The following is a 24,576-nucleotide window of genomic DNA, read 5'->3' as shown; positions in this document are numbered from 1 at the left end:
TTAGGGCGAGAGGCGGGGATACCCTGGACAGGTCGCCAGTCTGTCGCAGGGCTAACACACAGAGACAGACAACCATTCACACTCACATTCACTCCTGCATTCACACCTATGGGCAATTTAGTTTCCGAATAACCTATCCCCACTGACTGCATGTCTTTGGACTGTGGGAGAACCCACACAAACACGGGAAGAACATGCAAACTCCACACAGAAAGACCCCAGCCTGATGGTGGAATTGAAGTCAGGACCTTCTTGCTGTGAGGCAACAGTGCTAACCACCGTGCTGCTCCATGATATTTCTATATCTTACTACAATGTTGGTTTTATTCTGTGCCTTGTAGAAGGTGGGTCATGGAAGTCCCAGAGGTAGGGCCCCTCCATTCCCACATGCTTCAGGATTAAAACAAACATGGAAGCTAGCCCACAGCTTGTTTGTTTACATGCTGTTTCTTAGTCTCTGCTCTGAAGTGAGCTGAGGGGGGTAGCATACAGCATACAGCAAACTAAGGACAGCCAACACTTCTGGAGATTCAGCGTACGTCCTGAGGGAAGCTGGTTCTCTTTGAGGAGGTTTTATTTCTACTGGAGCTGCTGCATGTCTCAGAATTTAGTTCTGATCCAGATTCCAGAACCAGACAGCTGGACTGCTGGAGAGCTGCTGAGGCAAGACCTGAAACTTCAGATAACTGATATGCCTGAATACACCAACAAAAAACACATGAGAAATGATAATAACAATAATAATTGTAATGTCTTAGCAGAGGTGCTTTTACAACACAACAGAACACAGTGAAACAACATAAAGCAATGAAGCTAACTGAGGTCAGACTGACTGCTCTTACCCAACAGCTGATGGGGACCTTTGACCCTGGGGTGAGTAGAAATTTAAAAAAAAATACAAAAAAAGAAATAAAAGTAATGTGAATAAAAACATGATTCAGTGCAGAATAAACAGCAAATAAAGGGTGAGCAAAGCGATGAATGGTGGCAGAAAAACGAATATTTGCAGGAAACTGTTCGTACCAGATGGCTCTAATGGTAACCTTTAACGCTGGGGTCAGGTCCTGAGGGACAAACTCACAGTGGCAGCTCTTGTTGTCATCAGCCATTTCTTCTCCAGGAAGGCTGGCCTCTAAAACGGCAACAAACACAATGGGTGTAATTGACCACACACACACGGGACTGCAGAACCTGTGGGACCCAACATGTCATTACAACCAGAGACCTCAAACTAGTTCACCTGATGTCTGGACAAAAAAAACAAACAAACAACTAAAACAAAACTAAAATGTTGTCACAAACATGACCTGCAGGTGGCAATACAGCCCCTCACGTCATAATGCCCAACAAGACGCCACTGCATGTAAACAAAGTAGGAAATGTGACTCACTTTTATCCTGCTGAAACGCTCATGGTAACCAAAGCTCTGCACACAGACTGAAACCCCATGTCCCTGTTTACCTCTGCCCTGATGGCCTCCCTCTGTGTATTCTGGTGTGTGTGAGTGTGTGCTGACCTGGGGAGCTCTTCTGTCTGAACTCTTCATCCTGCATCTCTATCAGCACTACAGGAGGAAGAGGAGAGAGGAAACACCTTCATCACGGAAGATCACACTCATCATCACAGTCACCCAGAAAACCAAACAATTACCAAATTTTATACCTGCAAGTGTTAGCCTAGATTAGCACACACCGAATGTGCTACCCTAGCTTAGCACATCGAATGCGTTAGCCTAGCTTAGCACACACAGAATGTGCTAGCCTAGTTTAGCACACACAGAATGTGCTAGCCTAGCTTAGCACACAGAATGTGTTAGCCTAGCTTAGCACACACAGAATGTGCTAGCCTAGCTTAGCACACAGAATGTGCTAGCCTAGCTCAGTGTGACTGGAAGATGAGGAACGCTGTGATCTGAAATGGATGCAGAGCTTAAACTTGACAGTCAGGTTGTAAGATCTAGCTTTTTTTAATGTGAGGCACTTCATCTAAAATAGACCCTATTTTATCAAGGAAGCTTTTTGAGACGGTAATCCATGCCTTTGATACATCAAGGCTGGATTACTGTAACACACTTTATTGTGGGGTTAGTGATGCATCCATCAGGCATCTGCAGGTTGCGCCTAATCCTAACCCTGCAGTGCGATGTTTAACTGGCACATAAAAATCTGAGCACATTTTTAATTAACTCATTTCAGGATCCTTTATAAATCTCTTAATGGCCTGACTGCCCCCCTCCCCCAAACTACTACAGCCATATACACCTGCCCGCTCCCCTAGGTCTGCCAATCAGCAGCTCGTTAAGGTACCAAAGACTAACTATAAATTTAAAGGTGGCTGTGGTTGTGCTGTAGCTGCTCCAAAATTGTGGAATGATCTGCCCTCGCACGTTAGGCAGGCCTCTTCTCTTTCTGACTTTAAGACTCTTCTAAAAACACATTTTTTATTTCAAATTGCTTTATAAAGGTGGTATGGTAAATGGACCCAACAATGGACTATGGGAAGCGCTTCGGCTCCCTTAAGGCCAAAACAGAGAGCATGAGGAGGAGCTTCTTCCCTCAGGTATCTGGTCCCTCAACCAGGTGTAGGACTGGACTCTCTCTCATTCCTGTACATCAGCAACTGTTTATTCCCACACGGTTTATTTGCACAGTTTTATAACTTCTTAAATTTGTTTATCTGCACATTCTATTTGTTTTTATTTATAATTTTTTACCTTCAATTTTACTGTAAATTTTTACATTTTAAACGTGTATATTATGAAAATTTCTGGCTAGTTTAGTTTTATGTTTAGTTTTTTATGGTCGGGCATTGCACAGCAACAAGCATTTCACTGCATGTCGTACTGAGTATGATTGTGTATGTGATAAATAAAATTTGAATGTGTAAATATTAGAAGCAGAGGGAAGTTTATTTGAAGAGCAGAACCAAAGGGATCCCACGAGCTTTTCTATAACGCTGGAAACAGAGGGTTTGCGTGAACTTTACATGAACGCCTTGAACTTGAATGCTAGAAGTCTGATATCACGTCTCAGATTACAGTTCCTGAAACATCCTATCCGGTCGTTAAGTCTGACGTCACTAGCCGTGTCTGGACCTAAACTCCGCTGCAGGTCCATATATCAAACGATCACTATGGCATTACTGAGAGTTGAAAAACTGTCTAAAGTCTTTCATCTTTAATAAAATGATCAGCGTTCTGATCTACCAGGTGTAACAATTGAGTTTAACATCCAGGCATCCATGAAAACGGAATTTATGACATTTAACAGAGTTAGAAGTTAGCAGGGAGTTAGCTCGCTAGCTTCTATCTAAATACAATATAGCATGTCCTGACTGCGGGGTTTTGGAAACAAATTCAAACGTACAGCTCTGCTATCACTTCCAGCATAAATGAAGACAGAAAACTAAACAGCAGTGACGTTTGTAGGGTTACTGAAGTTGGGCTAGCTGGTATATAATGATGTGCTACGTGACCGCTAGCGACACAGCTATGTTAGCATAATATAAACAAGCTAACTTTTTCCACTCGATAAAAGTTAACGTGAGTGTTCTCGGTGGTCAGGAACAAATGTAATCGCATGGCAGGATGCTGTAAAAGGACCAAACTTCAGCCAGGAGAACAACTGAGATAATCCATCCACAATACAAGGTTAGTCATTCATATACTGCTGCATGGGCTGGGCTGTAGTTACATCCTAAGGTTTTAAAAACTGAGCTTAAATAAATGATTAGTGGTAATAAAAGCCGAGGGAGGTCAACAGGGATCACTGACTGTTTTAGGAGCTTTTTGAGATTAAATAGAAGAAAATACAAAACATTAATTATGTTAACAACACAAAAGCCATATTAAACGCAGACTACTTTAGGCCCGGAAGTAGGATTCGTCGCGTCATCACTGAACAACCGGATAGCTAACTGCTCATTAAAGGGACGTCCACACAGGAAGAGGCTGCACAGCCAACGGAGAACATAAATATCAAAAGCATTCAGGTAAACAATGACACGTGAAATGACTTCGAGGTGGGCGGGTCCTTTTGTTAACCGCCTAAACCCAAACTCTTTCATGGCAGCATTTTTAATTTCTCTTTGCTATTTGGGCTGATTGGGACCTGATGAATGTAAAAACAAAGAATTACCTGATTTTTTTTTTTACTGGATTTTTGTTTCTGAGAAACATGAGATCGACATAAGAGAACATTAGTTTCAAATTTCGATCGAGCAGTGGCAGTATAATGTCCTCGTAAGTGGATATCAGGCACTTGTAGAGCAACATTTAGTATTTTAGTCTAGACGACCCAAAATGTGATGTCCACATACAGTATGTGGACGCCAGGTCCTAGGAGGTTAAACTGATCTCAGCTTTGAGGACAGAGAGGAACCACTGACTGACACAGAAGAAGGGGGAAGTCCACCAGAGGATCATCCAACTGTCAGCTACAAATGCATCCACTGTGGGCAAGGTTTGAGAGTCTGCTCTAAATGCTGATATAAAAACCATTGAAACTGTAGCTAGAACCAGTTAAACCAGTCAGAATCATTCACACACCAAGACTCCACTGATGCTCAGATGATGAGCGTGGATCAGTCACACCTCCAGTTTCCTCTCACGACCTTCTCCTCTTCCCTCGTTCTTTGTTTTTCCCCTCTCTCATTTGTCCTGCATGTGTCACAGTGACCTCAGGTGATGTCTAATGAAAACAAAGAGCTGGGTTCCTCTTCCATTTTTGTAGAAGAAATTCTTTATTTGACACAAATGTTCGTCCCACAGCAGTGTGGAAACGGCTCCGGCCATGCTCACATCCACTGTGAAGCCTTGCACATTTGCACCTGTACCATTGTAGTGTTGTGAGCCCACACATGGCGCCATGGTACTTTTTTTATGTCCGATACCGATATCATAAATATGGATCTGCCGATACGATATGATTTGTTTTTTTAATGTCTCGCTGTTCATACTCACATTTTAAAAAACAAAACAAGCTGTTCTGTTACACTGTATGCAAAAAATACACCACACCCCAAACATTTCACAGTTCAGCAATAATGATCTTTGTATTTACATATTTAGGAGAACTTTAAATCTAAGTATTTAAAGTAAAATTCAAAAATAATTTAAATTGCAATTTTATGCAGATTTCAAAAAGGTCTTTGTTCTGAAAAAAGTGCAATATCAGCACAAAATAATCTTTATATTCAACAACTAAAAAAGTGGAGCCTTTTACACTTAAAGCTGAACATAAACAGACATCCAGAGTGGAAAACAGTGCAAATAAATGCAAACACTTCATGACACTCACCTTTGATCAGGATGGATGTCAGTGTGAGCTGTTTCTATCACTTTTAACCTGAGGCTAAATTTTGTGTCATTTACATACATATAAACACTTATTTTTAATAGTTTTTTTCTGAACCATGAAACTGTTTGGCCATGTGTCGTCCCTGCGTCGGGAGCACATGCTGGGCTCTCCCAATCACACACAAACAGTATCCCACATTCCTGATTTTTAGTTCACAGACACTTCTTATAACGACTAACTTCTCCTGAAACGTTGGAGGGTTTTATACAGTAAAGTCACAGGATAAAAATAATTATCAGTCATTTGTTAAAATAATAATTTTCTGTTGTAACCCTCAAACTGAATGGTAATGTAACCACAAATATTTTTCACAAAACTAAAACACACTACTTCCACATCTAATGTCTTTACTCAGACTAAACTGGATCCGCACTCCGTGTCGGCGAATGCTCGCAGCATGGGGGCGGCGGGTTTGTCCCCGATATCCGATCCAGTAATTTAGGTCAGGATCGGATCGATACCGATGCTGTATATCGGATCGGTCCGGTCCAGAAGAGTTTGTTCACCCTGAGTCATCATCACTGGAGCTCAGATTCCTAATTTCACCTTTGATTTTAATCTGATGATCGAACTCTGACCGGACAGATCAGAGGAAGTTTGCTGATGGAGGTGAGACAGCAGCAGACTCTGGATCAGTTTGAATCCAATAAAAACTGTCCTGCCATGCAGGTGAACCCTGATTCGCTGATTCCTTCGGGTGGATTCGGTTCCAGGCTGACAAACACGATGATGATGATGAAGTCTTTTAAACCAAACATTTAATCTCAAAATAACAGCAGTTTAGTGACTAATGCTTAAGTAAAGACAGACCACATCTTACAGAGTGTCCTGGCAAACAGGACAAGCTGCTGATTTTTCTGAACATGTGATTTTAGTGCAGATTTTTGGGCGACTGGTATCGACACTGCTCGGCTTGGCCGGTCTTACCTTCAGAGTTCTGACGGGATGCTGCTCCCCGGATCCTGAAGGCCTGCCTAGTTCTGCTGCGTTCTCCAAAGCTCCAGCTCTTTGGAACCTTGCTGGGACTCTCTTCCAAATTGGGCTCTATGCTGGGGGACCGCCGCAAGGCCTGGACTCCCCCAGGACCTCCAGGTACTCCAGGACCAATGCCAGGAGCAGGACCCATTCCAGGTGCAACTCCTGGGCGAACGGGAGGAACCAGTAAGAAGGAAGGAAGACAGAGTGCTACTTCAGGTCCTGATTACAAGTAACGTTCTTTGCTTAAATGGCTCCTCCTGGATATGACTGCCAGTCCTTGATGTGCACAAACCAGTAACCACCAGCTCACAGGGGTGCAGTGGTTACCTATGTTGCCTCACAGCCTGAGAGTCCTGGGGTTCCACCCATCCTATGAAATAGGCCGACCCCCCCCCCCATCACCACCAACGATCAGTGGATGGCGTGTTGTCTGACTCTGTGTTTAAAGACTCATTTAGCACGTAGGTGACATCAGTATCAGGATTACTCCCAGACCAAAAACATGAACGTTAAAAAATATCAACACCCACCGTGCTGAGGAGAACCTTTGCCTTTGGTTCCTGAACTCCGAGGAGACGAGAAGACCCTCTCCTTTAGACTCACCTTCTGACTGTGGGAGGGAGGAGAAAGACCAGGAGATTTTAGTCACATCTGGAAAATGATCAGCTCTTAAATCCCTTTGGGTTATGGTCATATAATTACATAACTAACCAAACAGATACACTTTAGTCCTCATAGGTGATAAAAACTAAGGAGCTTGGAAAGAAAAAGACTGGAAGACATTTCACGTCTCATTCAACAGTGTTATTCAGATGTGAGACCTCACCCCATCAGGTTTGGTCTTACAGTGGTTTCACCCGAAACCTCTGGTGATAACGACCGACACCTTTTTTCACTCCTTGGCTCATGAGATGAGGAACGTGATTAATAATGGGTCAACGAATCTCAACCAAGACACCTCTTTGATAAGAGGTGCATGGTCATCACAAACATGTAAGAATTCCAGGTGCTTTCTTTCCAAGCTCCTCATAGTACCATGACAGACACTCAGGTGTTAAACCTGGAAATATTTCTTTGTTCCCTGATTGCAGAGACTCAGAGGAACCATTTAAAACAAATTTAGGGTGATTGCTGCTGATGACTTAGACAACAGAGGGTTCACCTCTTGAACTTCACCAAAGGAAATATTCAAATAGAAGGATGTAAGGCAACATGGATCTAAAAGGCTTTTTGTGACAGCTGAACGTTTCTAAAGCAATGGTTGAATAAGATGTTGGGAAATCTGATGTGAGTCCTTGGAGAAGAGACCACGGACCTGGGAGAAGGTTCAGGCTGAACATCCTTCCTGCAGGGAGATAAAGATTGCCATTAATCACTGACTTTAAAGACAATTATTCATCAGATTATTAAAGATTATTATTGTTCTTCAGTTAAACACCAATGAGCCAAACAGTGACATGGTCAGCATGACATCACCCTTTGGTTTTGGATGTTCTAAATTCAATTCAGTTTAGTTTTATTTATTTAGCTCCAAATCACAGCACCAGTCGCCTCAAAGCGCTTTGTATCGTAAGGTCAAGACTCTAGAATCATATGACCCCCTATGAGCAGCACTTTGGCGACAGTGGGAAGGAAAAACTCCCTTTTAACAGGAAGAAACCTCCAGCAGAACCAGGCTCAGGGAGGGGCGGGGCCATCTGCTGTGATTGGTTGGGGTGAGAGAAGGAAGACAGGATAAAGACATGCTGTGGAAGAGAGACAGAGGTTAATAATAACTATTAAATGCAAAGTGTCTGTTAGCATTTTAGCTCCTGAAATGTTCTCAGGTGTTCTCAGGTTAGTTCGAGGAGGGTTTTTGGCTCACTGGTGCAGTTATGGTGCAGTCGTTGTGTGGAAACTTTCAGACCTGAATGAGAGTCCGGATTTGTTCTTGAGGTTCCTTAGTAAGTCCAACTGATTGAGAGGAGGGATCAACCTGCAGACACAAATTTTACAATCACACAGTTTCAGAATCCCTGAGGAGTGATTGGCTGCAGGTGCACAGGTGCAGTCTTACCTATACATGGGGACAGACACTGTCCTCTCGTAATAATCCCAGGTAGATGTCAGATCGGTTCGGCTCAGATTTGTGGCGTAAACCCTCCAGGCCGCCTGTCGACACAGGAAGGAAGCAGCTGACTCCTAAAAGGTCTCACGTGAGGGTGCCAGTGTAGATTCTCACCGCACAAAGTCAGTGTGATGTCAGAGCATGGGCTCACCTGTACGAGTCCTGCTGCGGGATTTCGTCTCTTCTCAAAGTGTTTCTGTCTGTGCTGCTCCTGAACCTTCAGAGCAAAGCCAGAACCCAGAATCCCCTGAAGAGAAACACAGACAGGTGAGCTGGTACGAACAGGTGTCTCAGGTAAACCCAGGTAGATAAAAAACTGACTCACAGCCGGCAGAGCAAAGAATGAAACTCCAATCAGAGTGAAGGTTGCAGCCAGCAGACGTCCATTCCAGGTGATGGGGAACTTGTCTCCATAACCGATGGTTGTCAAGGTGATCTGAGACACAAACAAACAGACTACATCGTCCCATCACGGAGGAGGAAACACCAGTTGTTTCAGCTCAGGTGTACACACCTGTACCACACCTGTGCTGGATGTTCTGTCTGTACTGATTAGGTGAACGTGTTTTTTACTGCCATGCTTTTAGTTCATGTATTTTGTTTTGCACTTTGCATATTTTATATGTCATTCGGTCATTTATTGCGGGAATTCTCATGTAGGAACTTTTGTACTGCATTGGTTCTGCTGGTGCACCTGAGTGAGGTGCACGGCCATGTTGAAGCAGGAGAGGCCAATTTAAGTTGGAGGAAGTTCAAATGTTCTTAAAAGTATGTGTGACGTGCTCAAAGCATGGGTCAGCCAGCGAGGTATGTTGTAGTACAGCGGTCCCCGACCTTTTTTGCTCCACAGACGGTTTAATGTCAGACAATATTTTCACGGACCGGCCTTTAAGGTGTGGCGGATAAATACAACAAAATAAAATAATACAACCGAGACAAAAGCAGTGGGATTTTGTAACAATAAGCGTGAATTCACTGTGTAATTGTGTAACTTTATTAGCAGCGTCCTCCTGAAATGCACCAACAACACAGAGTAACATCCTCCTCTCTGCCCCTTAATGCTCTCCGGTTGCTATGGTAATGGATAAATATTTATTTCAAAATAAGACACACAACTATAACACGGGAAAGATCCAGGGAAACAGTTAACGATAAAAACCCTGAAAACCATAAATTTCACACCCGCTGCTGTAGATCATTTATGTCTCTGTTTCACCCGTCTTACTATTTCATTGAATTTTATGCTGTGTTTGAGTTCGACGATGGCGTCATTTGTGATCAAGGTGATGCTGTAACAACATCAATCCCGAGATTTTACAGCTCAGTAAAGCCAACCTCATGCCATCAGCAAGTGATGCTGTTTATACCTGCTGCTTTGCAGCTCAGATAACTAATCACAGGCAAACAGCACCTCACCTGATCTCAGGTGAGGTGTGGGTGTGTATGTGCATTCATCTTACCAGTCCCCACCAGAGGGCGTCAGCATATGTCTCAAACTGTTCATTATCTTCTTTTTCTGCCAGGTAAACGAGGAAACTTGCCAGAATGAGACACAAGAAGCCGATATACCAGGCTGTGATCAGCTCCTGCAGTGGGCGAGAGACTAGAGGGTAAAGTCAGGACAGAGGAGAGCCCGGGAGGCATCCTGCTCATGTGCTGAAACGCCTCAACTGGCTTCTAGTAGCACAGCAGCTACTTTAAGCTCCTCCACAGCTCGAGGTTCAGAATCTATGACACACTGAAAGTTAAGGATATTCCCTTAAGACTAATTTCCTCGTCCGTTAAGAGAAAAAAACAACTACACCTGTGAACTAGTCTAAAAGTAAGAAAAAAGTTTCGACTACATGACCTGACCGTTTATGACATCGAGTTTTGGAGGTGCCGGTCAGAGAGTGCACCCTGAATTTCTAAAAGTTTGTGGACTTGATGAATTTGAAGGGTGAGCCCTGCGTTTATGAGCTCTCCACCATGGACATGAAGCTGGTGCATGGTGACCTCTGCAGCACCAACTTGAATAGAATAAAATAGAATAGATCTTTATTGTCCTGTTACGAGAACAATAAAAGACAGTTTGGAATCTCTGTGTTAGCAGCCTGTAGATTTTTACATTGAAATTCCTTCAGAGAAACCAAAAAAGAGACTTAACGATGTTCCTGCACAGATCTGTACAAGTTATATACGCCATATAAAGGAGCAGCGTGATGATCGGTGGTAGTGCACACAGGGAGAGACCAGAGGTAGGAATGTTGGTTCCATTATAATAAATACAGTGAAAATGTCCGTACACGTTAACAGCACAGTCGACGTTAAATCAGGGTGGAGGCAGGACATGATGGGCTGGAGGTAGCTGGGCTCTGCTGGTTGGCAGTGTAAAGGTTTCACTGGAAGAAGGTTTCTGGATTGTTTTCCACAAACCTTTTCTCCGTACATATTGCAGTTGATTGTGTTGGTCCTTCTCCAGTTGTTGCGTCTGAGGTGGACAACTTCATCCCCAGATGTAACTAACCCAGATGCTCCTTAGTTGACTGGCTAGTTGAGGGTTAATGTTTTTCAAAATCATTTTAACAGCATCACCTCAAATCAAATCAAATCAAATCACTTTTATTGTCACATCACATGTGCAGGTACATTGGTACAGCACATGTGAGTGAAATTCTTGTGTGCGAGCTTCACAAGCAACAGAGTTGTGCAAAATACAATAATGTAAACAAGCAAAATACAAGAATGGCTACATCTGAAACTAATAAATATATGTACAATATATTAGAGATGGCACGATACCACTTTTTTATGTCCGATACCGATACCGATATCATGAATTTGGATATCTGCCGATACCGATATGAATCCGATATAGTGTGTTTTTTAATCAATAAAACTGTTTTTTAATATCTTGCTGCATTTTGTATAAGTTCATAGTCAAGTTTAAATAAACAACAGCACTAAAGCTATTCTGTTATACCTGTGTGTAAAAAGTACACTGCGCCCAAAATATTTCATAGTTCAGCAACACTGATCAATCTAATAAACTTAAACCTGCTCCATCCTTCCTATTCTGGTATTTTAAAGAGTACTTAGCAGAAATATTAAGCAACCTAACTAATAGGGTTGCAAACTACCAGCAAAAAAAAATAAAAAATAGGGAACCACCCTCCACCCTCCACTTTGTGATGCTTAATCGATGTAATCAACTTTAATTTGATGCAGTGTGAAAAAAAATGCACAGAAATCAATTATTTTTTCAAGAATAATTAAATAGATTCAACATCTTTCTTCAACAGAATTGCAGACTGCACAGATGGTACTTTCCCAAAGGAAAAAGTACTATAGCTTACTAGGGTATATTAGACTTAACAGTTACTATATACAGTAATGGACTTCTATACATTTTACATCAGATTAAAACTTTGGGTGTAAGATTCAGATAATTATTTATTAAAAGCTGGACATTTTAAATGAGAATAAGAAAGAAAAGTATGTCTTTGTGCCCCCTTTTCCAGTTAATGCCCTATCGGCCCCCTTGGCTAAACTTTGCTAGATCCGCCCCTGCACAGTTACCAGCCGTCAGCTACGTAGAAAAAGATCCTGGTGTAGAAAGTAATATTAAATAAATTCTAACAACAGCTTATCAAGCTTAAACGTGCTGCTGTTGTTCAGCCACTGGTTTCCTCTTTCTGGTGCAAAGTGGGCCAAAAACAAACAAGAGAGACGGACTCGCGACAGAAAAGCCGATCAGCTGATCATTAAGCAGTTTCATGAAGTAGCGGCAGGAGAGAGAGAGAGAGAGAGAGAGAGAGAGAGGCACTTGCTCCATATATCAGTTGTTAAGCTTAACGTGGGAATGCTTTACAAACATTCAGAGAGGAACTTACACACTTGCTTTACTTCTCTCTGGGATAACTTCCTCGGAGATGAAATGCTGGTTTGGTAGCGAGACTACAAATACACACAGCCGCTGTATCACGTGACCACACTGCTCCGACGTGCTACGGTTATGAGACGAGTTACGCCATGTCGCAAGTTTTGTGAGGTGCTTTTTTGATATTTAATGGATCGGATTACATTTTTTATTTCTCGCCGATATCCGATCCAGTAATTTAGGTCAGTATCGGACCGATACCGATACGTAATATCGGATCGGTCCATCTCTACAATATATAATAGTATATGCATTTCTGGATGTGTATACTAAATATCTTTCTACGTGTGTGTGTGTGTGTGTGTGTGTGTACACATATTTTACAAATTAAATAGAGTAAACAATAAATAACTTATAGTTGGCTTCCAGCGTTTGCAGAGTGATTGATACGTGTAGGCAAAGTCTCTGATGCTCTCAGCCTCTTTTTGGACTGTGCTCCGCACTCTCTCAGCCAGCTCGTCCTCATAGTCTCCTGACAGGAACGCATTATTTCCAGGTTTGGATTTTATGGGATCCCTTGAAGTTCCAGGTAGAACATTACAAAGAGTAGCCATAAGCCCCTCGTCAGTGAGTGGGTTGAGGCCCAAGAAGTCTTCCCCCCTCTCTACGTACTGAAGAGGATCAGACTCATCAGCTTTTCCAAATGTTGGAAAAGGCACTTTGATAGGCCTCTTCCCCCCATTCTACTCCTCGTTTCACCTCGGACGGTTAGCTGGTTACAACCTGGGTTGGCCAGCCACTCTTAGATGTTTCTCTCCAAATATGTCGTCTGAATAGGTTTGCAACCCTGCATGTCCAGGTGCCGGGACAGAGAGAAGGATCCTCTTTTATCGGTTGGATGACATCAGGTATGAGTTTTGTGGTTATTTGAGTGTACTGGTCCTTTAAACTTCACTCGTTTGACAAGTTGTTTTCTGTGAGATTTGTGTTCATTTGTTCCATTTGAAAAACTGTTTTTTTTGTGTGTTCAGTGCTCGTTTTTAGCTCCTCCTCCTAGTCGTGTTGGTTCTCCACAGTTATTTAGGCCGTTCCAGAATATCCTGATCAGCAATATTTGATGACGTGAACAGATTCACTTCCTGTGTTCTTTAATCGATTTTCCAGGAGGAGAGTTGGACAAGTTTAAAGGAGCACCGAGCTCACTCAGATCCATAGCCCGCAGTGAATTATGGGAGGAGAGTTTCATTTGCTGATACCGTCTGGATTTCCAAGGGTGACCCAGCACTGGGAGCAGTTTTGTGTTTCTGTTGGGTTGTTTCAAATAAAGTTTTTTCTGTCTTTATTTAATGGGTTTATAATTAATGAATGAGTCCCATCCGAGGTGTCATTTTTCTATTTGTCAGTTTATATAATGAAGGTGTGGGGGTAGCAGTCAGGTACAGCAAACCTCACAAAGGATGTAAACATGTAACAGAGCTTACCACCCTCAGCATGAAACAAACCACGGTTTCTCTCATAAAACTCAAACGGATTCACACACTGAAAATACTCATCCTTTAACCTAAGTGTAGTTCACGGCTCATGTTTGGTCCACATTTTATCGCTCACCAGTCCACTGCAGTGACAAACGAAAGGCGTCTCAAACCAGCTGTGCACAGCTGCACACAAAGTACAGCCTGGAGCAGCGCCTCACTGCCACCTCCATCCACAAAGAAATCCTCCTGCGTCAGAGCCAGACGATCCCCGGTGCTTTCCACTGGCGTGCTTCTTTTGAAGGCTGTCAGTGGGGCCTTCCACCCAGAAACACTGGGCTGGTCCGCTCCGTGTCGAGGACCACTCCAAAAGGAATTGGGGGTGTGGCAGTGAGTTTGCATGAGGCGATCCGAGTTCAGAGCAGCAGACAAGTGAGCACTGGCCATACGTTCATCCTTTGATGAACACGCATACGAAGTCAGATTCCTTTGCAGAACGTAGATAATTCAGCATCGTCAGCAGGTTCCATTCCACACAGGTTCTGGTCCGCACAATCACGCATTCGGATCCACACATGGCTGAACGTCTTCATGCGTTCTTAAGTCCTTTGTCAGTTCTCCCAGTCACAGCTCGCACTTTCGCTATACACCTAATGGCTCATAACAGCAGCCCCACTGTCCTGCGTCCCCACATGTCTACAAACCAAATCCAAAAGACTGGATGGTCAAACCCCCACGATCACTCCAAAGTCCAAGGTCCAACGATCACTCTGAGCCTGCTTCCTAACACTGGAGACCACAGGTGTCGAACTCCAGGCCTCAAGGGCCGGTGTCCTGCAGGTTTTAGATGTAACCTTGATACAACACAGCTGATTTGAAGGCTAAATGACCTCCTCAACATGTCCTGAAGTTCTCCAGAGGCCTGGTAATGAACTAATAATGTGATTCAGGTGTGTTGACCCAGGGTGAGATCTAAAACCTGCAGGACACCGGCCCTCGAGGCCTGGAGTTGGACACCCCTGCTGTAGACCAAAGTTTCCTGAGATCTGGTCATCTTCCAGGATACTCTGACAGGTAAACAGTAGGGGCGCAGCGAAACACATAATTCACGGTTCGATATTTTTTTGATACAAAAAAAAATGTTCATGCTTTTTGAATTTATCATTTATTAAAATTATAAATATATATTTTAACTCAAACGTACAGTTTTTAAATTTAATGTTGCTGAAACAACAAAGGGATAAAATAATAAATCTATCTGATCGAGAAATCACTCACTGTTAACGAGCGTTAACGAGCTAACTGCGCTAACGCAGTAGTTCCCACCCATGTAATTGAGCATTGCGTGGCACATCCGACATACTGTTTTACTTTAGTCCATGACGCGCTTACCTTCAGGGTCATACGTCACATGAAAACCAAAATAGTTCCAAACGCCAGATCTGAATGAGGGTGGGGGAGGTTCAGTTTGCCATGTTGCAATGAGCTTAGCTTCTGTCTGCTAGCTTGCGCTGCGCTCAGTGAATCTGTGCTCGACAGTGCAGCCTAGGCGGAGTAGTCGAACGCAGATCCACTGAGCACTCAACACAGACAGCATCGTCAGAAGAAAAGTTGATAAAATAAATTACAAATTTTGTATTGTTCGATACGTATGCGTACCGAACCGAAAGCACTGTATCGAACGGTTCAATATCGGTACGAGTATCGTTACACCCCTAGTAAACAGGTAACCAACAAAAATAGACTGACTCTAAATTTTATTTATACTCTTTTCTATTTTGAGGTATATGTGAAACATTGATCTAATCAATAACTCCGATCAATACAGATGAAAGTAATAAACCAATACTGCAGCTCAGTGTTGTGGTTTCTCTAATACTGTAGACCTGGTGGGGTTAAGCACAAGCTTTGACCTTTGACATCCATCAGTCTGGGTGCCAGCTGAGCTCAGTGGGTGAGCGGGCGACCACACAACTGCAGAGCAGCAGCTCGGGTTCGAGCCCGACCCGTGGCCCTTTGCTGCGTGCCATCTCCTCCCTTTCTATTCAACCTTCACTTTCAACATCCAATAAAGTCATAAATACTTTAAATAGTGGACCAATCTTAGATCTGTAAATATTCTGATTCTTTGATTTCAGTCAGTTTTTAAACTTTCGTGTCCTGTTCCAGATTCTCAGTGTTTCATCACAGTGAGCATTAGCTGATCTGTAACCACCGACAAGTCAGCGCCACGTCAGCTGGCGTCACTCAGACATACGAGTTTTACCTTGCTGTGAGCGTAGACCACCGATCCCAGCAGCTTCCAGGTTCCTCCTCGGCGATCCATACGGATCATTCGGAGAATCTGAAGGAACCGCAGTGACCTGATGGCCGACGTAGCGAAGACGTTTCCCTGAGTCCCTGCAGCCAGGACTGATATGGATGCTATGAGCACCATGATGTCTGCAGACAGACAGGTAACAGGTAGGTCAGAGATGGCTTTTCTAATTGTACCATCATGAACTGGTCCTTTCCATTAGCACTGGTAGTTATTCTTCTAACATTGCCCCACTGGCACAAACCCACGGGGTTTTCTGTTTTCATTACAGACGCTGCAGCTTGGGTCTGTCTTTGAAATCATCATGTTACTTATCACTTTTAATAATAATGATGATAATACATTTTCTTTTATGTACCTTTCAAAACACTCAACGTCACCTTACGCAGAAGAAAAGACAATGCAGTGTCTCAAAAATGAGTTAATAAAACAAGATTGGACCATTGTATATAAACACAAGGATGTCAATAAAGCCTATGAGGCATTCTTAAGCATATTCATGGCTTTTTTAGAGGAAAACAGCCTACTTATTGAAGTCAACAGGAAAGATAAGTATGCAGGAAGACCATGGATGACAAAGGGACTGCAAAATGCCTGTAAAAAAAGAACACCTTATATAGAGAATTCATTAAAAAGAGAACTACAGAATCGGAAAAGAAATATAAAAAGTATAAAAATAAATTAAGAGAACTTGTAAAAAAGAATACTTCATCAAAAAGTTAGAAGATAATAAAGAAAGCATGAAAGGGATATGGAAGGTATTAAATAGTATAATAAAAAATGGACCAAGGACTAATGACTACCCTGGGTAGTTTATGGAAGGGACAAATACTATTAGTAAAATGAACGAAATAGTAAATGGATTCAATAAATTTTTTGTAAATATAGAGCCAAAACTGGCTGCAGAAATAAAGGCTGGTATGATAGGAAGGGAGGAAACATTGAAAGGAATGCAAGTTCAATGTTTCTAAGAGCAGTGGAAGAGAAGGAGATATATGATACTGTCAGTGGACTTAAGAACAAAACGAGTACTGACTGTCATGATATTGATATGGTAACGGTAAAGAGAGTAATTGATGGTATTGTAAAACCACTACAATATATTTTTAATTTGTCTTTCCAGGACGGGGTTTTTCTACAAAAAATGAAAGTTGCAAAAATTATTCCCATTTATAAATCAGGTGAAAAGCATTGTTTTACAAATTATAGGCCAGTGTCGGTACTCTCCCAGTTTTCTAAGATACTGGAAAAACTATTTCTAAAAAGATTTGATAGCTTTGTGGATAAACATGATTTGTTGGCAAATTGCCAGTATGGGTTTAGAAATAATAGATCAACAGTTTTGGCATTGATGGATTTAATGGAAGAAATAACAGAATGTATGGATAACAAGAAGTATGCACTAGGAGTCTTTCTAGATCTAAAAAAAGCATTTGATACTGTTGACCAGGAAATTCTAAAAATCAAACTGGAAAAATCTGGGTTCAGGGGTGTGCTACTGGATTGGATAAACAGCTATGTGATGAATCGACAGCAATATGTACAAATAAATGAGATTAAATCTAAAATGATGGATATTGAATGTGGAGTACCTCAAGGATCAGTATTAGGTCCGAAAATGTTTATTATGTATATAAATGATATTTGTAAAGTATCGAAGATACTAAAGTTTGTAATTTTTGCAGATGATACCAATATACTTTGTTCAGGTGCGGAATTTCAACAGGTTTTGGAGGTGATCACACAGGAGTTGAAGATATTAAAGAAGAAAGAATAGAAAGAATAGAAACAAATTGTCCTTAAATTTAAATAAAACAAAATTCATGTTATTCGGAAACTATAAGAAAAACATTAACATTGAAATTTGTGTCGATAATATATATCTAGAAAGGGTTAATGCCATAAAATTTCTTGGTGTGATCATTGATCATAAGGCCTGTTGGAAATCACACATCACTTATGTGAGGGGAAAGTTAGCACGGGGCATTGCTGTCTTGGGGAAAGTAAAACAATTTCTGGATAGGAAAACATTGTATATGTTATATTGTGCTTTGCTATTACCATACATGAGTTATTGTGTAGAGGTTTGGGGAAATACATATAAAAGTAATATTCAGACTATAATCATAATGCAGAAAAGGGCCATTAGACTAATAAATCAGGAGGGGTATAGGGCTCACACAAACGCACTCTTTATTAGGACGCAAGCTATAAAATTCCAGGATCTGGTGAAGTTTAAAACTATATAAGGTAAGGAAAGGGATGCTCCCAATCGAAATAAGTAAATGGTTCTTAGAAAGAGAAGGGAGGTATAATTTTAGAGGGAAGTGGAATTTAAAATTACAAAGAGTAAGAACAACGTTGAAAAGGATGTCTATTTCAATAGCGGGAGTTAAATTCTGGAATGAGTTAAAAGAAGAAATAAAGGTCAGCAGTGATATAAACCAGTTTAAAATAAAACTCAAAAAAGAAATTTTAAATAAGTATAAGAATGAAGAAAATGCAATTAACCCAAGACAGCAGTCAAACTCATGTTTATTTTCTTCTGCAAATTAGCAAATCTAAATATAGTTTCAGTTGAACATGTGAAAATATTTTTTGAGATGTTATGTTCTAAGTTGAAGGCATTGTATACGTTTTTGTTGTTCAAATTTAGATGATGAGGATGTAAACCTGTAAACCTCCTTTTCAAACAACTGTATGGAATGATTTTATGAAACGTTGGTGAATGTATATGTTTGAAATAAAAAAGAACTGAACTGAATAAAACAACAACAGACATAAATACCAATTTGATAGGGTTTGATTTGTTTGTGGAGGACGAGTCGAGATCTTTTATAGATTTTATGTTCCAGGCAACAACCTTTAGCTTTAAGCTGTCTGAAATAAACCATGGTGCAACACAGAAGGAGCCAAGGCATCTAAAATGTCATCAAGTCCATCATTAAATGAGCGTTTAATCAAGGAAGGACAGAGGATTTATACTTGGGAGGCAGTCAGTACGACTCAAAAGAGTGTTCAAATTAATGCCCCTGATGTTGCAAAATGAGATGACAAATGAAGTTAAATTAACATTAAAGATATTCACATGTGGTCAGAGGTGGGGAGATAAGCTGTTGTACAGCAGGGGTGGGGAACTCCAGGTGTCCTCCGGGTGTTAGATATCACTCTGTGTCACCCAGGATTAGTTCATTAGCAGGCCTCTGGAGAACTACAAGACATGTTGTTGACTGGATCCTACCCAGGCTACCATGTGGCAAGAGGCAGGGCTAACACAGACAGCCATTTACATTCACACCTACGGCCAATGTAGACTCCCCAGTTTACCTAACCCCACTAACTGTGTGTCTTTGGACTGGGAGGAAGTCGGAGTACCTGGAGAGAACCCACACAGACCAATGACATCCAGACAGCAACAGAACGCTGACAGAGAGTCGGAGAGGGCGACTGTGGCCAGTGGACTACGTAGGAAAAGCAGGGTAGTCCAGATGAGCACAGACCCCCAAAACAACACGTTAATCCACAAAGCTGCTGAAGATGAACCACGGGAGGGCTTCGGACCAGTGAGAACACAGGTTATGGGTGGGAGTTAACAAACATTAACAACAGGTAATACAAGGCTCACCAACATGCCAGCAGCAGCTAGTCGCACCAGCGTTCACTCCCACGAAGAAGCTGTTATGAAGACAACACCCAGATTTCCTTCCCTCTTAAACCCGCCTCCTACTCTCTAACCTGCTGTTGAGCTGATGTTAAAACCTGGCTCTCACAAAAAGTCCTCAAACTCAATGAAAGCAATGTTTTAGTGATTTATCCCACTCACTGACAGACCATGACATTTCCCACTGTCCCTCCATACCTACATGTTGTATAAAAAACATCCGTAAGACGACTGCAGCAGCTGGACTCCTGGCACATGCATGTTTAGCTCAGTCTTAAACTTCCAGCTTAGTTCTGTTGATCAGCACCTTCTAATAATTCCAGACTGACTGCTTGACTCATACAAGCAACCGTGAATTCCCAGCCCCGAAACTCTGGAATCATCTTCCCAACTGCAAACATACTTCCTCTCATCAGCTGTTTCAGCTTCAGACTAACTTAAACTATAACTCTAACTTTAATTATTCAAATTTTTATTATTCATTTATTTTGTTGTACTTTTACTCCTGAGGGGGGGCTAACACACAGACAACCATTCACACTCACATTCACACCTATGGCGAATGACCAGTTACCCCAACCCTATGATAACTCCTACATCATTTGTGTTGCATTGTGTACTCGCTGTGCAGCACTTGGTGAACATCTGTTGTGTTTAGATGTGCTGTATAAAAGTGTGCTGTGCAGTGCTGTCCCTGCCAACAGAGGCCTTAGCTGTGAGGCAGAGCTCTGGGGTTTGTTGTACGCTCTGACCTTGAGGTCCCCTCCTGTCTCTAATGTTTTTCACCTGTGGATAATCTCTTTCTCTGTACAACGATGGACAACGATGGAGTTTGTTTGGCAATACTGTTAAAACCCTTCTGAGACTGATGGGCAACATTTGCTTCTCTAAGATCACTTTGATGTCTTTCCTCCTGTGTTAACACGCCTGAATGCTGCAGAGCAGCTGATTTCATCAGCAGCTCATGAGTTCATCAGCAGTAAGGCTGGATGGTCCAGCTCCACCCTAAACACAGTTGGAGATGCTGAGCTGAAGGGAGTGAAGTGAAACCACAGCCTCCGCCTCCACAGGTCCTTCTCACCACCAACTGAACTGTCTCTAGTTGAGGGTGAAGAAGAGGAACAGAGTAGCAGAGGCTACACAGCAAACAAGCGGTGGGATCGACTTCGGCGTGACTTTTAAACTCTACAAACCTTCTGCAGAGGAAGTAAAGACCTTTAGAAGGTCCTCGGGGACATTTGTGGATGAAGCTCAGAGATAATGAAGCAGACGTGACACAGACTGAACGTGACCAACAAACGCACTCAGCTCTGACCCACCGATGACGCAGAAGGGCTTCCTGGCGAATTTCAGTCGACCTCGCCACCCTCTGTACCGACAGCAACACCCGGCAGCCCAGATCCTCACCATGTACTCCACCCCGAACACCACGATGGTCACCACCTCCTGTTACACCACAACAACACGCTGTTAAAGATCAGAGCAGCACGTATGTGCTCAGAAGAATATATCCAGCTTTATGTGAAGAATGAAACACTGCAGCTGAACAGAACCATCAATAACTTTATTTTATATTTGTTTCATCTCCGCTTCAAGCACCATCACGTGTGCGATCAGCTCCACGCTGAGCCAAACCTTAGACACTAGCTAAGCAGGGGTGTCCAACTCCAGGCCTCGAGGGCCTGCATGTTCTAGATCTCACCCTGGGTCAACACACCTGAATCACATGATGAGTTCATTACCAGGCCTCTGGAGAACTTCAGGACATGTTGAGGAGGTCATTAAATCAGCTGACATGTCTAAACCTGCAACACCGGCCCCTGAGGCCTGGAGTTGGACACCACTGAGCTAAGCCTTCTGCTCTGCTTTCTGTGATTTGCATAAAAAATATAGTACAAAATTTGAAAACATATTGTTTTGGGGTTTTTTCACTTCTTATATCTTCACAAGTTTTTAGGCTGTATTTTTTTGAAAGATGGTGCGTCTCTCTCAGACGTTTTTTTAACAGTGAAATCTGCATCAGTGTTTGAACATGACGGTCTTAAAAAAGATGGAAGTGTGACCCTTTCCCTGCCTGGATCTCTAATCTGGGACCGACACATTCAAACTATCTGCAGTTCAAATATGACAAAAACTTTATATATGTGCTGCTGAGGACTCGGGGGGCAGGGTGTCAATGTTACTAGTTGTCTTTTGCATCATACTGCAAAAGACAACTAGTAACATTTGTGATTTTTATATAAATATTTCACAATACTAAAAACAAAGTGTGTAGAATGATTTTCATCAAGAACTTGTTGGTCATAAAGAAAATGACATTTTCATTCAGGTTTCATGCTGTGTATCAGTAAATACGACTTTGTTGTACCACAAAAACAAAAATATATTATTAGATCGTCCAAATTCTGGAGTTTAACCGTGTTAAATATGTAGACTGACTCTACCAGCCTACTTTGTTGAGTCTAATATTTCAGTTTAAAGTATTACTGTAAACTAAAAACAGAACACATATTTAACACACAGCACAGTCTGATGCTACATGAAGTTTTATTATCATAATATCATTATATATATTATAATTAGCATCACTCTGACATTTCCTGTCTGTTCCAAAGATCCTGGTTCAGTTTCATTCCGAGTGGAAATTTCAGGCTTTTGTCTTTGGAAATATCCATGTTCAAACATTGCCTCGAGTTTCAGTGTTTGAGAAAAAGGCCTGAAAGTTGGTCGATCTAAAATATTCACATGGACATATGTGGACACAAATGTAAGCACACTGGCGACGGTTGAGCGTGATGTTTGCGTGGTTACCAGGATGTAGAGCGCGTCCTCGGAGCTCTTCTCGTACTCTCTGATGGTGGAGAACACAGACAGAACCAGGCAGGAGAACACCAGCAGGAACCTGAACACAGAACAGGAAAGATCTGCATTTCAGGGAAAATAAACATTAGTGAGGTGACCTCACTCTGAGAGACGGCTGTGGGGAAGAGAGGGCGGGAATATTAAGGACCGCCCAGCTGTCCCCACCTGCTAAATCCCACTTTTCTCCTGCTCGTTACATTGGTGCGCGCACGCAGGTGTGCGGACAGGTACGTACACATAGGCGTGGTAGATAAAGGCCCATCCTCGGGGTCTCTCCAAGACGTTGTACAGGAAGTTCTGCAGGCGTCTGTAGAGGGCGTTTCGTTTGGGAGGTTTCTTCCCCCCGGAGACGCTGCTGCGCTGCCGCCGAGGCCCCTCGTCTCCACCTAGACACAGAAACATGTCAGACAGGCACACGGACGCTTACATGTGCTGCTGAGGACTGGGGGGCAGTATGGGAGTGATGTGGGAGTAAACCCTCTGTCTGTGATGGGCAGCCAATCAGAGGAAAGCAGAATCAGAAATACTTAATTATTAATCCCAGCATGTGGTCACAGTAAGAACAGTAACGAACAAGGAAAAACAATCCAGTTATTATTTACTAATTAATAATATAATTACAGAAAAGCTCTTAAAGGGGGAGGAGCTAAAACAGCCTGTTTCAGACTGAGGATGATCTGAGGTGTCCAGAGCAAGATACAGAAGGATTATTCTGAGCTGTGAATCATGCAAAGCTGCTCCGGTGCATCAGCCAATCGCATTCAAGCCTCCTCTCAGTAAACACCTGCACCATGAAGCTGATTGGTCCTAACCTTCAAGAGAAAGGTTTGCAGGTTTTCGTGACAGAGTGACCACGTGACATGTCCTGTATACGTTTAAGTGAAATCAGCTGCTTTGGTTATTAAAGGTAACACACACAGCTGCTCACCCGCTATGAGCAGAGCACCGTCCCTACTGGAGTCCGTCCCTCCGGCCTCCAAACCCACGAAGCCGACCTTCAGCTTCTTCTGGTCGGCCTGCGCTCCGGGGAACACCCCGCCGTTGCGAGATTTCTGCACCATGACGGACCGACGATGTGCACCGATTCACCGAGCTACAGCCAGCCCGCGGACCGAGCATCGAGGCCGGGCAGGGCCGGCGGGAGCATCGGGGCCGAGGAGGAGGAGAAACGGAGAGGAGGAAGCGGAGGATGCAGCACAGACGAACCGCAGATTGGCTGATCAGCAGGTTTTTGACTTCCCGCACGAGGAAGGAAACAGAATGACGTCACCGCGTCAGAAACATTGATCACTTCGATCAGCTGCAAAAAAAAAGAAAAAGAAAAAAAAAAGCGTGATCGCTTATCACCGTCTCCACGGTAACGTGATGTCAACGGCGGTCACCATGGCAGCACGAGGTGTGGGCGGATAGAGATTGTGGCGACAACATCATTAACCAAAGAACCAATCAGGTTGGTGATGACGACAGACCCTGCAGCGTCAGCAGAGCCTGGTGACAGTGGGAATGAAGAACCCTTCTCTGTCCTCAGTAAACTGAAGCCATTTTCCTGCTTCAGAATCAGAATACTTTATTGATCCCTGGGGGAAAATTTTTTTTATTACAGTGCTCCATTATAAACAAACATTAACAAGACAGACAATACACTAACTAAGAATAGCACAATATATACATATACATAAAAGTCACTTATTAATAAATAGCTGAAAGCGATGTCCGCCCTCTACATTGATGAAGAGGAGGTAGAAAGGGTATTTATTTATTTATTTATTAACCTTTATTGACCCTGTGCACGAGAAAATGCTAACTTCCTGGTTTGAGACCGGATGTGGGGTTGTACATTTCCGGTAGCTTTACTCTGCGGTCAATCGCTACTGTGAAGATATACTCCAAAACCATGTCCAAAACTCGAAAACAGAAAGATGGCGTTAAGTTACAAAGAGCAGAAGGTGGGAACACTCACCGC

At 42.6% G+C, this 24,576-nt stretch overlaps 1 protein-coding gene across 3 annotated transcripts in view; it reads right to left on the bottom strand.

Moving 5' to 3' along the window:
• Positions 1-24,007, bottom strand: part of kcnq2b (potassium voltage-gated channel, KQT-like subfamily, member 2b) — a 28,599-nt gene extending 4,592 nt beyond the window's left edge. Inside the window, exons 1-15 of one of the 3 annotated variants that reach the window (XM_012921255.4) lie at positions 23,542-24,007; positions 22,849-22,999; positions 22,563-22,653; positions 21,071-21,197; positions 16,040-16,215; positions 9,903-10,028; positions 8,768-8,878; positions 8,594-8,689; positions 8,392-8,486; positions 8,242-8,310; positions 7,651-7,680; positions 6,866-6,945; positions 6,285-6,497; positions 1,517-1,564; positions 1,024-1,132 (exon numbers count right to left, since the gene is read on the bottom strand). In XM_012921255.4, the coding sequence (XP_012776709.1) occupies positions 1,024-1,132; positions 1,517-1,564; positions 6,285-6,497; positions 6,866-6,945; positions 7,651-7,680; positions 8,242-8,310; positions 8,392-8,486; positions 8,594-8,689; positions 8,768-8,878; positions 9,903-10,028; positions 16,040-16,215; positions 21,071-21,197; positions 22,563-22,653; positions 22,849-22,999; positions 23,542-23,674 (1,655 nt within the window). In that variant the 5' untranslated portion in view covers positions 23,675-24,007. The remainder of the gene's footprint in view (positions 1-1,023; positions 1,133-1,516; positions 1,565-6,284; positions 6,498-6,865; positions 6,946-7,650; positions 7,681-8,241; positions 8,311-8,391; positions 8,487-8,593; positions 8,690-8,767; positions 8,879-9,902; positions 10,029-16,039; positions 16,216-21,070; positions 21,198-22,562; positions 22,654-22,848; positions 23,000-23,541) is intronic. The other 2 variants (XM_012921256.4, XM_076884405.1) reach the window with 2 other exon arrangements.
• Between the last annotated feature and the right edge of the window lie 569 nt (positions 24,008-24,576).

The sequence above is a fragment of the Maylandia zebra genome, linkage group LG5 (assembly GCF_041146795.1).
Source record: "Maylandia zebra isolate NMK-2024a linkage group LG5, Mzebra_GT3a, whole genome shotgun sequence".
Lineage (NCBI taxonomy): Eukaryota > Metazoa > Chordata > Actinopteri > Cichliformes > Cichlidae > Maylandia > Maylandia zebra.
The sequence above is the reverse complement of the archived record's forward strand: the minus strand, read 5'-3'. Positions and strand labels throughout refer to the sequence as shown.